Below are 13,151 nucleotides of genomic sequence, written 5' to 3' on the forward strand. Positions count from 1 at the left end.
GTTCCTTTTGAGAAGATGTATTAGGTTTTGGGGGGTTTAAATGTTTTGAAATATTTTGAAATGTTTTGACATTAACATGGAAGTAACAAAGATAGAACTTGAAAATCATGGACAGTGTATTTTATAGTTTATAATCGAAACAGTGGTCAGCATTTCAGGTAGGTTGCTCTATCCATTTTCTTCTTGTGGATAGTGACTTGGTTAAGTGAACAACTATATTCTTCGTGTGTAGATTTAAAAATTTATTTTATTCTTAGTAATTTAGTTGCAGACTTAATCTTGAACATTCTGTTAAGAGAAGCAGCCCCTACCCATCCAGATGATGCTGATATTTTCCAGTGTTGCTGAGTGTACTTTTTTACGTTAACAAAGCGAAGCACCCTTAAAAAGCTTTCAATGCAATTAATCTGACAACCTTAATAAATGGTGAAAGTGGAAGTCATTTTGCATAGTTCAGCCAGAAATGTGGAAAACTGTATACATTCTTATTTAATTGTACAGTTTATAATTATGTCTTATCTGTAGATCTAAGTGCTAATCTGCAAATATATGTGCCTAGAGTAAAGTAAATGAATAGTTCCCTTGTAGTCTCTGAAATGCCTGAAGTGTGTGGGATACCTGTAGGCATGAGCACACAGTTTCATTGTTGTAGTTAGAAATAGAAGATAAGTACTGTGGCTTCCATGTCTTGTTGAATTGTTAGTGAGCTGAGTATTGTTTTTCAGTTGCAAGGACTACCGCCATACCTACCACGGTGACTACTAGCAGTACTGCAACTTCTAAGCCCACCATAGCAGGTAAACTGAACAAATGTCAACAGTTTAAATGCTGAAGGCAAAGGGCTAAGGCTTTCCCAAGCACACCTGGCTCTAGGGGCAGAGAGCTGTGATATTACTGAGGAGCTGATAACCCCAGCTCCCAACGGTCCTTGTGGTCACACTGCCACGGCAGATCTCATGGCGGTGTAGGCCGAGGCAAGGGACATCACCAGTGAAAGGTGCACACTATCGTGCTCCTGCACCACCCTTCTGCCTGTGGCCAGCTTCCTGCACGTGCTGTGTGTGGATGAGGAGCCAACCTATAACACAGCGTAGGGACTCTGAATGGTACCAGCGATGTTACATAGGAATACAGAGACTAATTTGGAAAATTCAGCTTTCTTTTCTCTTTCCCTTTATAAATATGACCGTAGAAACTATAATTTTGTTTAGTTTTGAGTGTTCTGTTTATTTTCTCTGCAATTAGAAAACTGAATTTTAAGGAACAATGGTTCTGGATTATTTGTCTTCTGTAGCATTCTAGCTGCAGTGGTTTTGATTATTCTAAAGCTCCATTAGCCGAGTAATATAAACAAAGCAGATGGGGTAATATACATTAATGACAGTATAGGATAACTATTCTTTTATTAAATGGTTAAATTTTTTTATGTTATTAAGTCCAAGTAGGACTGAACTCTATGGGTTTGGCCCACCATACATCTGCAGACCCACCGTGACTTTGGTAGAGCTTGCAGCTACTTGGTGATAATTAGCACAAAATAGAGTTAGGAAAATATTAAATATTTTTTGCTTTAGTTTTTCGAACAGGAATCAGAAACCTTGTTATAGATGATGAAACAACCTCAAGTCTGAGAGTGACATGGGACATTTCAGATTACAGTGCTCAGCAGTTCAGAGTGACCTATCTCACTGCGAAAGGTGACCGTGCTGAGGAAGCGGTAAGAATGGTCTGTATGGGTTTTGTGAATGGCTTCATAAGCTTGAAAAGTTTGTTCAGTAATTGCTACGGCATAGTCCTTACACGACACTCCTGTTGCAATTAGTAAAAGATTCATGTTTGGTTTTACTGTGAGACTGAACTTCAAAGTTTTACTCGTATAGCACCTGCTGTACTGCAGGCAACAGCAGTGAAATATAAGATCAAGACCCAGTCACACAGATGTTTAAAGAAGTCATAGGCAAAAGACTAGCTGCTCATCCTTTTTCCTGTAATCTTAAAATTTATCTAAGACTTTTGGGCCTTTGGTTTTTTTTTGTTTTAGGGATTTTTTTACTCCTAGGCCTTTTTCTATCCTGAGATTGTGTTTTGACAACTCTTAAGCATTTGTACAGGACAATCTTAAGTAATTTCTTTTTCCTTCAGCAATTTTGCTCCTTCCCTAAAAGTCTCCTTTTATGCTAAAGCAACGTAATTAAAGTTCAGATGCAGAATTTTCATACTGCTTGTTCACCTGAACATGTCACAATAAGGACAGCGCTTTTTAATCTAAGAATATTTGTTATTTTTCTATTACCATGTGATGATCAAAATTAAAATTGTCTTACACAAAAAGAGTTTCTGATGTTCAAGATTTTGGAAAATACTTGAACAAATGAAGAGTGCCACATTTACTTTTCTGTGCATAAAGAAAATAATAGCAAAAAGAAGCCCTAGTTGTATTATCTTGAGATAATTTTGGAATTCTGGGAGGTGAAGTGCTTTTTTTTAAAAAAAAAAATAAAAATTGGGGATATCTTAGTATTGCAGTGCTTGGTGTCACAAAAACTAAGTTATAAAATTTTGAGATAGCTCAAAATTTTGAGAGATTAATTTTTATAGTGTGAGGTTATTTTGTTGGTAAACAGCTCAGAATGCAAAAATATTCCCCATATCCGCCTTCTGTCATGTGACTCACATCTGTTCATACAACAGTTATCTTGAAAATATGGGATATTCTTTTCGACATCTAGCAGCTGACATTTTTATCCCTATATCAGACTATATAAATAAAAAATATTAAAGGGAGTTAGTTGAATATCTTTTTTTTAGAAAAGTATGATTCAGTCATCTTTCATTTTGGTTTCATTCATCTTTTATGAGGTCTTGGTCAAAAATTACTTTTTAGCTGTCTCTTTCAACTATAATCTGAAAATGAACTTTCAGTGTAGTGGTTTCCTTTTTGGACTGGAAAACATGCTTTATGAATTTACCTCGTCTATACGATAGTATAGTATATAATACAGTGGCAAACTTGCACAGCATAATGGCACAAATTGTACTGTTCTTCTGACAGTAACCCAAAGTTTCTGAAATTCAGATCCCAGATTTACTGTTTCAGCTCTGGGAAGCTTAATCAAATTCAGTTGGATGGTATAAATGTAGTTCTGTTTTAGTATTCAATGACTATTATTTTAAAAGGAAATTAAAACTGTAGGAAAGGTATTCAAATTCTGGCTATCAAAAGGATACTAGAGTTACCTCAAAAGCTCATTAATTATGAAATTGTGAGATTAGATAGGTATCTTGGCTCTAATTCCACGAATTATTTAATTCTAAGTACTCTCTCAAGTCTTATCATCTTTGGTCATAATTTAGCAAACAGATTAACCACATGTTTTATCTTAAATTAATCACATGCATAAATACTTTCCTGAATAAGGAATGACGTAAGATTATACGTAAAATTAAGAACATTTTAGATGGAAGGAATGTATTTTATCATGTGGCCTCAAGCACCTGAGAAGTGCAACACAGATGTCAATAAAATGACACAGATGTTCAATTTTTAGGGGTTCAATTTTTAGAGTTTATATGTTTGAATACATTTCTTAAGCAGAACCCAACAGCTTTGTGGAATTTGGGCTTAAATATACTGTAGTGTGACAATTCTGTGGTGGATGCTTAAGTTTTTTTGGCTCTGATTTCTGCGATAGAAATTTCAGTTACCCTTCCTTTTCTATAAAAATATTAATAAGCTTTTTAATCCTTGATGCAATTGGCTGAAAATCAGGGCCTAGAAAATTTAATAGAATACTTTTCACTACAGAAAGGTCAAGCCCGAAACTATCTCTATGTTCCCGGGTGTGCTGTACAAACTGGAAGGATCACATTTTTTTTCTTCCTTAAAGCCAACAATGCCTCTCACTGCTGAAAACTAAATTGTTCTGTAGAAGATCTCTGATCTTCTACATGGGAAAAGAGTTCTCAATGCTTGCATCCCCTCTCCTAAAAAAAAAATTAAAAATCTGTTGTCCTTTTTTCAGAAACTTGGTTTGTGTGTTTTGACTATATGTATAGAGGAGTTTAGCATAGGAAGCTTTCATGGATGTGTATTTACATGGTGTTGTCCAGTTTTGATCAACAAATGAAGTACTTGTTTGACAAGTCTCAACACCAACGTACTAGATTAATTTCCTTCTGTGTATCACTTGCCAAAATTAGAAGTAGTTTGAATGTATCCTGGAGTGTTAAAAGTGGTGAGAGCTTTCTTGTCTGAGTATATGCTTCAGAAAATTTTGTTCTGCCATCATCGCATACATCCGTTGTCTTCGAAACAACAGAACACTTTTAGGCTCGGTTTCTGTGTTCTCCCCTTGAGCTTAAAGGGCTTGTATGTCTCTCAACTTCTTGCCAAATAAGTGCAGTTGCTGGTTCAGGTGATAGATTCACACAATAGACATGGGCCAGCGAGGGTCCAAAGTATGAGGTTGGACCTTGGGACTGTTGCTTCCAACAGCATTACTTCAGAGCACAGGTTTGGTGCAGGAAGCATAGGACTGGCTTCTCTTTTTTACCACGTCCACTCCATGTGCTAGGTAGCTCCCATTCAGACTTTGGAGGGTCCATGAGTTGAAGGTTTTACTGACAAGTTAAAAGTTTGCAAGGCTTTATTTAGGCATCCCTACCACCACTACTGTGATACTAGATTTGAGGTTCTGCTAAAATAAAGTAATCTATTGAAGAGTTTCAGAAATAGCTGCTTATGGGGAAACCTCGTACTGTATTAAAAGCAGCGCCTAATTCAGCGGTTTGGAGCATTTGCTCTCGCATACCCAAAACTGCCTGGAGGGAATTCTACAGCTTCTCTACTTCTGCCAGACTGCCTGGTTGGACTTCTGCTGTAGATCTTCCACGTTTCATGGCAGTTTGGGACCCTCTGCTATTTGTGGGATGTGCTCCTACTTCCTCTCCTAAACAGCTACCTTCATTTTCTTGTCCCTAGACTAGATGCAGATGGGACAAACATGTTTTATTCCTTCTTGCTCAGTTCATGCTTCCCCATCTGCTGAATTCACTTTCCTTCCTCCCAGGGAAGGAGGATTTTCTGTCCCCAAAGAACATAACAATCAACCTTTATTAATGGCCATAGCTTTGGACAATCACATTCAGGTCAAGAATAAATACAGTAATAGGATTTGTCTGTAGAGTAAAATTGTTTAAGTACTAACTGTCCATATAGTAACAGTGGTTTATGGACCTGTAGTGGCTCATAGGTTTAATATAAAACTGCATTATCCCTTAGGCACCTTCTTTTTATTTTACTCAGGTATAACTAGGAGGTCTGTTAAGAGTGGATAATTTAATTATTTTATTTTACCGTAATGCATTAGAAGTATTTACAAATGCAAGATGTAGAGCAATACTAGTGGAACATGGTGTCAGAGAACATGTAAGCTATAAAAAGGTTTTGGCCCTAGTCATTAAACTTGATTGTTTCTCATTTTCTGACCATCCAGGTAATGGTGCCTGGGAGACAAAACTCTCTTCTGCTTCAGCCTCTGCTGTCTGATACAGAATACAAAGTTACTATCACTCCCATCTATTCTGATGGGGAAGGAGTCAGTGTCTCGGCTCCTGGCAAGACTCGTAAGTACAAACTTTCTGCTTGTCTTGGGCCAGGATATGCATAAAGAAGGCTTACCCTTTTGGCCTTCTTTCCTTGGCTGTAGTTATATATTTTAGCATAAATGTGGGCTTATTTTGCATGATTTACATGACTCAAGCTTTATATTAATCTCAGTTCATTGATATATAAACAATGGGTTGCTTCTAATTGACAAATTCTATTTTATATTCAAATACTGTGAGGTTGCAGAAACTTGTTGAGTAACAAAGCTGGTAAGTCCTTGATAGATAGCCCACCAAGGACAAGCCAACAAGTGCAGAAAATATAGTAAACAGTGCCTGCTGGGATATTATCAAACCAACCATTGTACTGTTAGATTTTCTTGTGTGAGATCATTACTTCCTAAAGGTCGTTAGAAATGCTGCTGAACTTTTTATAAAAGTGATTGCATTATCTCTAGAGTTCTGACCAAGTACCAAAAGATTACTCAGCTATAGTTTAAGTTCCCTCTCTACTGTATATTGGTAAAAAATCATCTCATTGTGCACTGCTAGTCATGATAGTATAATTTTATTGAATTATTCTCCTAATTTACGTAATGTCTGCCTAAATTGAAGTGCTATTTGTGTAGACATTTGAATCACCAGTAAATCATTCCTTTGATTCCATTTGAAAGCATTAAGTATTCACAAGAGCATAATATAGAGATTAAAAACTCTAGTGCACTTGGATTGAAAGAAACTATATAATTAAAAGATAATTATCTCTGAATTGTCTTATGCTTTTAAAAAAATGTACGGACAAAGTTGGGAATTAATTTGAAAATTCATTGTTTGTTGAACAAGGTTCGTAATTAATCCTTGGTATAATTTGGTATAACTTTCTTAAATATGTCAACATTAATCCACTGACGTAATGCAAGGATGAGTTTGATGAAAGCTTTCATCCTGGCAATTTTACCTGTAATCTCAGGGTACTGGGTATCGTGCTATTTTAATGTGCATCTCTTGAGTTTTATGCATGTTCTGTATGAGATAAACTTGTAAAAGCTCAGTTTGGTTTCCTTTTAGTACCCCTGTCTGCTCCTAGAAATTTACGTGTCTCAGATGAATGGTACAACAGATTACGTATCAGTTGGGATGCCCCACCGTCACCAACAATGGGTTACAGGATTGTCTACAAACCTATCAACAGTGAGTTTTTAAACTGATTTTATTTTTAATTTGTTTTTGACTGCACAATGAATTGACATCAGATTTCAGTACAAAATTCAGCAAAAGATAACAGTTGCAGTTACAGCCTTGAAAGTGCTATTAACTTAGGTGTCTCAGGTTTTGAATATGAAAGCTTCATAGTCAGAGAATGATGCAGGTTGGAAGGGGTTTCTGGAGATCATCTGGTCCAACTCCCTGACCAAAACAGGGCCAGCTTGGAACAGGTTTCACTGGGCCTTGTCCAGTTGAGTTACTGGTATCTCCAAGCATGGAGGTTTTAAAACCTCTCTAAGCATTTATTCCAGCTTTTGATTACCCTCACTGTGAAACTGTCTTTCCTAATACCTAATCATAATTTCCTGTGTTGCAAATTTTGCGTATTTTCTCTTACCGTCTTCCTATTTGCCACAGAAGAGATTCTGTCTGTCTTCTCTACCCCCTCCCATTATGTAGGTGTAGGCAGTGTAAGATTTCTCCTTAGACCTCTCATCTTAGGGCTGATCAAACCCAACTCTTTCAGTCTGTCCTTTTTTGTCATCCTACCATGACTCACTCCATTTCAGAGAATACCTTTGTTCTCTCTGCTCCTCTCTTCTGTGTCCTCCTGTTCTTCAACTTCCTTTCACTCACAGTACAAAGTTTTAGTCTCATTGTAGAGTCCCACTCTACACCTCCCAGGTACTTGACATTTTATTCCTTGCCCATTTTGTCTGTGCTGCATCCTTTGCCAACCTGCACATTGCAGCTAGACAAGGTACACAAGCTCCTTCAAGTTTCTTTAAAAACCCTCGTCCTCTATACAGAGTGAAACACAAATATGTGACCGTTAAGGGACTAAAATACTGTCCAAAGACAATACTGTTGCCTGGTTTCTGAAGTGTATCCAGAACAACGAAGAGAAGTGGCAAAGGAGCTGTCTGCAGTTTTGATTTGGGAAAGTTTAGTTCTTTTCTATTTTCATTATCATTTTTGCACCAGTGTTAAATGATGCTGTTGTATAAGAACCCCTTAGGGACTGTACTGCTGGCATCTGCTGTCCCCCCCATTGGTCCTGGCACACCATCAAACTGAGGAGGTCTTTGGCTGCCTATTTAGGGCAGTAGTAAGTCACTGAAGCAGAACAAAAGGGTCTTAACAGATGCCAGTGTCTAGCTCTGCCCTAATGAATCCCACTGCTGAATTTCCCAAGTGTGTTGTGGCTTCTATCCATGCAAGGACTGAGCAGAGCATCTTTGTTTTTACTGTATGATTAAAAAAAACAAAAAAGGCAAAAAAAAAAAAAAAAAAGAGTAACTTTAGGAGCACATGTAATTTTGGATGTGTCCTAAGATTTGGTTTCACTACCTGCTAACTCAATGGATGAACAAATTATTTTCTAATTTTTTTTTTTTTCCAGTTCCTGGTCCTGCGTTGGAGACCTTTGTAGGGGATGATATTAATACCATTCTCGTTCTAAATCTCTTCAGTGGAACGGAGTACAGTGTTAAAGTATTTGCTTCGTACTCAACAGGCTTCAGTGATGCCCTAACAGGCGTAGCCAAAACCTGTAAGAATGATTTCATGCTGTTCAGATCTCTACAGGCCTTTTTCTTTTTTATTTTTTTTTTTTGCAATAATTATGGCTTTGTGTAGTTCCCTGAATAAATTTTCATGTGGAAGATTTTGTCAGTTGTGTGCAAGTTGTTTCCCTGAAATAAAAGTCTCTTTTCTTTATCAGACTATATCAGGCTTTAAAATAATCTGCTGGACATTAGGAAGACAGGGGTTGTAAAGCAGATGTTGTTATTTATAAGCCAAACATTTGCTTAATAGTGGATCTAAATCTCCTTAATGGAAAGTCTATTTAGTCTTTAATTTTTTTAGTTCCATATATATAATGTGATTTAGTCTTTATATCTAAAGCTCAATTTTAAATTAGATTTTGACAGAAATATTGCTGTTATAACAATATTTTTACATTTACTTGTAGCAACTGATTTTTTAGCAGTGTTCATTATTTAGTCTTAACTAAATTGACTTGAGTTCTAAACTTTTAGTTCAAAGATTCACTTTTTTTTTCCCTTCCTGTTTTGGATTTTCTTGACTTAATTTTTTAAGCAGCTTTTGAAATTATTTGTTAAAAATGAATTGGCACAAGTATTTAGCTATAATTCTTTTGTAATTTTTTTTATTGTATGTCTTATTAGTGGGATAAATATAAATTTTTTTAAAATTTGATTTTCAGTGTACCTGGGTGTGACAAATTTGGATTCCTTTCAAGTCCGCATGACTAGTCTCTGTGCTCAGTGGCAGCTTCACAGACATGCTACTGCATACAGGGTGGTTATAGAATCACTTGTGGGTAAGTTACTATATCATCTGATATGCAGATACAGCCTAACCCAGAGAACTGAATTGCATAAGTTAAGGAATTGTATGCAGTGAGACCTGTAGACTGGCTCCTGAAGTGCTGGAAATGATGGACAGAAGAGAGTTGTGTACACATTGAAAATTTCTGGGGTAGAAGTAGCATTCCTGACCTTTTACATCAAACAGATATTGATAACTTGTCCTTTTTATGGGAGGGAGTTTTGTCTCTCAGTAGAAGATTGGTGATTACCTGAGTTTTTCACCGGTGTGAGGGATGGAAGATGGATAAAGGATGAACTGAATACATCTAAGATTGTAAACAAACCATCAGTGATAACTCTCAAGGATTAGGATGGACATGAGAAGAGGGTGGAAAGGTAGGGGAGGCTCTGATTGAATCCAGACCATGCTCACAGAGCCAGAACAGTGTCCGGTTTTGTCTGTTCTCATTCCATTGATTGTTAATTATAGGCTGTAGTAATTTTACTCATCTGGATAAACATGAGATATTTTTATGTAGCAACACATAGCGTCTTGGTGCTTTTAGTACTGACTGTGTAGAGGTGAATTACAGCCTCTTCCATCTTACTAATTCTCAGGTGAGCCAGAAGAGGTTATGGAGAAGTCACTATTTGTGCAGACTAACTCTCTTATGCCCAGTAGATCTCAGTGATCTTTTGAATGGTGACAAATAAAAAGCCTGGATAACTTGAGAGAAGTGCAGTTAATAACAGTTAATGGGATCTGTCAAAGGTATAATGAAAAATAATACTAATATGGTTGCAAAAAAATAATGACCTTTCTGTGGAATGGCAAATGGATGGTGGTACAGTTTATTTGGAGGCCTGGAATACAGACAAGCTGTTCAGAAAGCAGAGATCTTGGCTGGCACAAGACTGCACAGATTTCCTTCTCATCTGGGAGCTAGCCAACATTCTGCTTTCATCATATAGAATTGCCAGATTTGTTTTAACTGAGCCAAAAGAGTCTAAATGTGAGCAGAACGAGCTAAAGTGTGAACAATTGCTTCTTATTAACGTCTATCATAAAGAGTTTTGATTGTCAGATTGGGTGTGTGTCTCATTCAGGCAGTGATTAATTATTTTCATACTAATGTAACGCTTCCTGATAAGCATCAGGTGTTTTTTCTTTGGCAGTGAATTACTGTTTTTGCATTTTTTTGTATATACTCTGTAAAATGTGAGATTGGTTGCTTGTATTTCACTTTTCTGCTACAGGTTATGAATTGTGCTGAAGGTTTTCCTATTAATATTAAAATATTCCTTATGGTATTCTAATACCCAGGCTTTTTCCATTGTCAATATGTTTTCCAATTCGGAATTTAGCAGAACTATTTTTGGAACCTTGTAAACACTATTTCTTAATCAACTTGTTAAGTGGTTACTAGTGGAAGCTGGAACACAATATCTAGTTCAGTCTCTCTTGCAATTACTAAGCACATTACAGACTCTGAGAACTAGAGGCATGGACAAAGGATACCATAGAGTTACATAATGCAACAATTCCTCATTAGACTCTGATAATTTAGGACCAGATCCAAAGCCCATTGATGACAGTTTTAGTGATTTTATTAACTTCAGTGCATGGGGTGAAACAAACCTTTTTTTCCTACAGATGTCTGACACATTCCTCAGCTCCTACTTAGTATGAAGGATGAAATGTTAGAGACACCTCTGCAGAGGTGAATTTCCAGAAATAAGGCAGCATGTAGTTTATTAATTTAGGTCAACCACTTGTCCTATCTGCTGTCATGTCCCCTTCTTATTGCAGATTTAAATTACATTATTCAATAAAAGAGTACAGAAATGTTTTAATGGTTTCTTTTATAATTCCAGACGGGAAAAAGCGAGAAGTAAATCTTGGTGGAGGGACGCCTAGACATTGTTTCTTTGAGTTGATGCCTGGAACTGAATACAAAATCAGTGTTCATACACAGCTTCAGGAGATAGAGGGCCCTGCTGTAAGCATCATGGAGACAACATGTGAGTAAAATAGATCAGAGTTCAGCTGCAGCTATAATGCTTGATTGATTCTCATGTTTTACCCTTTGCCTACAGATGTGCTATTCCTATGCAGTTTCCTTTAGCTGAGTTCTTAATTTGTCAACTACATTATGACTCCTCCACAGAGGTGCGGCATTCTTATACCACTGCTGTGTATTACTTGTGAATTCACATTCACCAACCGTATTGGACTTCTTGATGAGAATGAAACAGGGAGAAGGGTTTAGCTTTCTTCATAAAAAGTCCCACTAGGGGATACTCTGAAAATCTGTGACTTGAAAAAAAAATCCAGAAGAATGAAGCAAACAGAGAAACAGGAAAGGTTTTGTATCCTGCAGCTCTTGTTATTTAGTAAAATTTCACCAGTGTCTGAGTAATTTACAGTTAAATGACACCTTGATACTCAGTCTACTTATGTATTTTAAAACAAACGAAACACCCTTTTTATTATTCACCATAACACAAGACAGGCAAAAAACCCCTCTCACAGCTGTTCATGAAGACAAGATCCTGCTCTCATGAGTTCAGAATACCGCAGAACAAAATACAGGATGAACAGAGTGAATGTGTTAATATTATCTGTCATCTTCAAGCCCATTTTCAATCTCAGTGATACCCTTCTTCTCATACTATATTTACTATACACCACAATGCTGCTACCCTTCTCTCAAGGTAGATAATGTTTATAATTTTCCTCTTGAAGTTAACCCTCCCACACTTAAGGTTTCACATAGGAAAAACTTGCACAGGAGCATGACTCCACTTCTCAGTTGTCCAGGGCTCATTATCAAAGCAGTGAGGAACAAGCTAAGCTTCTCCTGCTTTTTGGAGGAGTGCATTTTGTGTGCTCTGCAGTTCAGGTTGTTAGGACACATCAGGAAGAACATACCTTGGCCTACATGTCCATTTGAGGAAGATGGTTTGTGATGCAGACGAATTATTGTATCACCTCAGAAGAAAACACTCTTTCAGGGTAACTTGTACCTTTCTGGTGCTTAGAGAGCAGCCTTCCAAGTCACCTTACTGCAGTGGTGACCCTTTCTAAATGAGTCTGGTCCTGGTCTGCCTGTGGCCATGGAGCTCCTGGGCCTTAGATTCTTGCAAGTGTTTTGAAGTCTTGGCCCTTTCTTTTGTTGAAGCCAATGGGAAAAACCACATCAGTTGCAGTGGGAGTCAGCTTGGATGTGGACATGAGGCTCGTAATGAATCCTGTTTGCGCTAATCTTTCCTAAAGATAGGTGCCTTTTCTGAAGTTGTTGTATCCATCTTCATCCATTGTCTGTAAACATAACATATATTATAGCAAATAACAAGTATTGTCTTACTTGAAGGAGGGTTTTTCTGTCACCTGTGGCTTCTTATGCTAAGTGCATTGAAAAAAGAATATTGGAAAAAATGCCCTTGAATGAAAGCGGAAGCTTTTCCTCAGGTACAGTTGTGGAAGTCAACACATGTGCACGTTATCTCTGAGAATTCAGCCAAGACTGTATTAAAAGGCACTAAATAGAGCTCTTGCATTCAGCAAAGCTGTCAGGCAGTGATCATGTATTCAGCTAGGTTTCTGGGAGGTTGCCATTCCAAAGCTTATTTTCAGGAGAAGGATGAGAAACTTTTCAGAAACTCTACATAGTAACTTCGTAGAAGTTGCTGCAAGCAACAAAGGCACAGTCCAGTAGAGCTGTGGTCGGAGCTGCATTTCTAGCTGGAAATATAACAAGGTCTTCCACTGAACTCAGGAAAATCTTGACCAGGGCAGGTTATGAGCTGCTCTGAGTGCAGGCACTGGCTTGCTTTTGCAGTCTCTTTGTATTTTGGATTGCAGGACTAATATCTTCTTCCTTCCAAGGTGGGTTGAGACCTACTTTCTGTGACTAAGGACTGGTTGTGGCCAGAAAGGAGAAGGACACTGACCTTTTACAAAATGAATTATAGGTACTAGGTTAAGAATAGGGCTGCCAC

General features: G+C 37.4%; 1 protein-coding gene across 7 annotated transcripts in view; it reads left to right on the top strand.

Moving 5' to 3' along the window:
* Nucleotides 1-13,151, top strand: part of COL14A1 (collagen type XIV alpha 1 chain) — a 126,169-nt gene that overhangs the window by 60,780 nt on the left and 52,238 nt on the right. For 4 of the 7 annotated variants that reach the window (XM_075085694.1, XM_075085696.1, XM_075085692.1 and 1 more), the window contains 7 exons: nt 726-797; nt 1,575-1,717; nt 5,496-5,625; nt 6,676-6,798; nt 8,216-8,365; nt 9,044-9,160; nt 11,025-11,171. In XM_075085694.1, the coding sequence (XP_074941795.1) occupies nt 726-797; nt 1,575-1,717; nt 5,496-5,625; nt 6,676-6,798; nt 8,216-8,365; nt 9,044-9,160; nt 11,025-11,171 (882 nt within the window). Of the gene's footprint in view, nt 1-725; nt 798-1,574; nt 1,727-5,495; nt 5,626-6,675; nt 6,799-8,215; nt 8,366-9,043; nt 9,161-11,024; nt 11,172-13,151 lie in introns of all 7 variants that reach the window. The other 3 variants (XM_075085693.1, XM_075085697.1, XM_075085691.1) reach the window with 1 other exon arrangement.

Source organism: Phalacrocorax aristotelis, chromosome 2, assembly GCF_949628215.1.
Source record: "Phalacrocorax aristotelis chromosome 2, bGulAri2.1, whole genome shotgun sequence".
Taxonomy (NCBI): domain Eukaryota; kingdom Metazoa; phylum Chordata; class Aves; order Suliformes; family Phalacrocoracidae; genus Phalacrocorax; species Phalacrocorax aristotelis.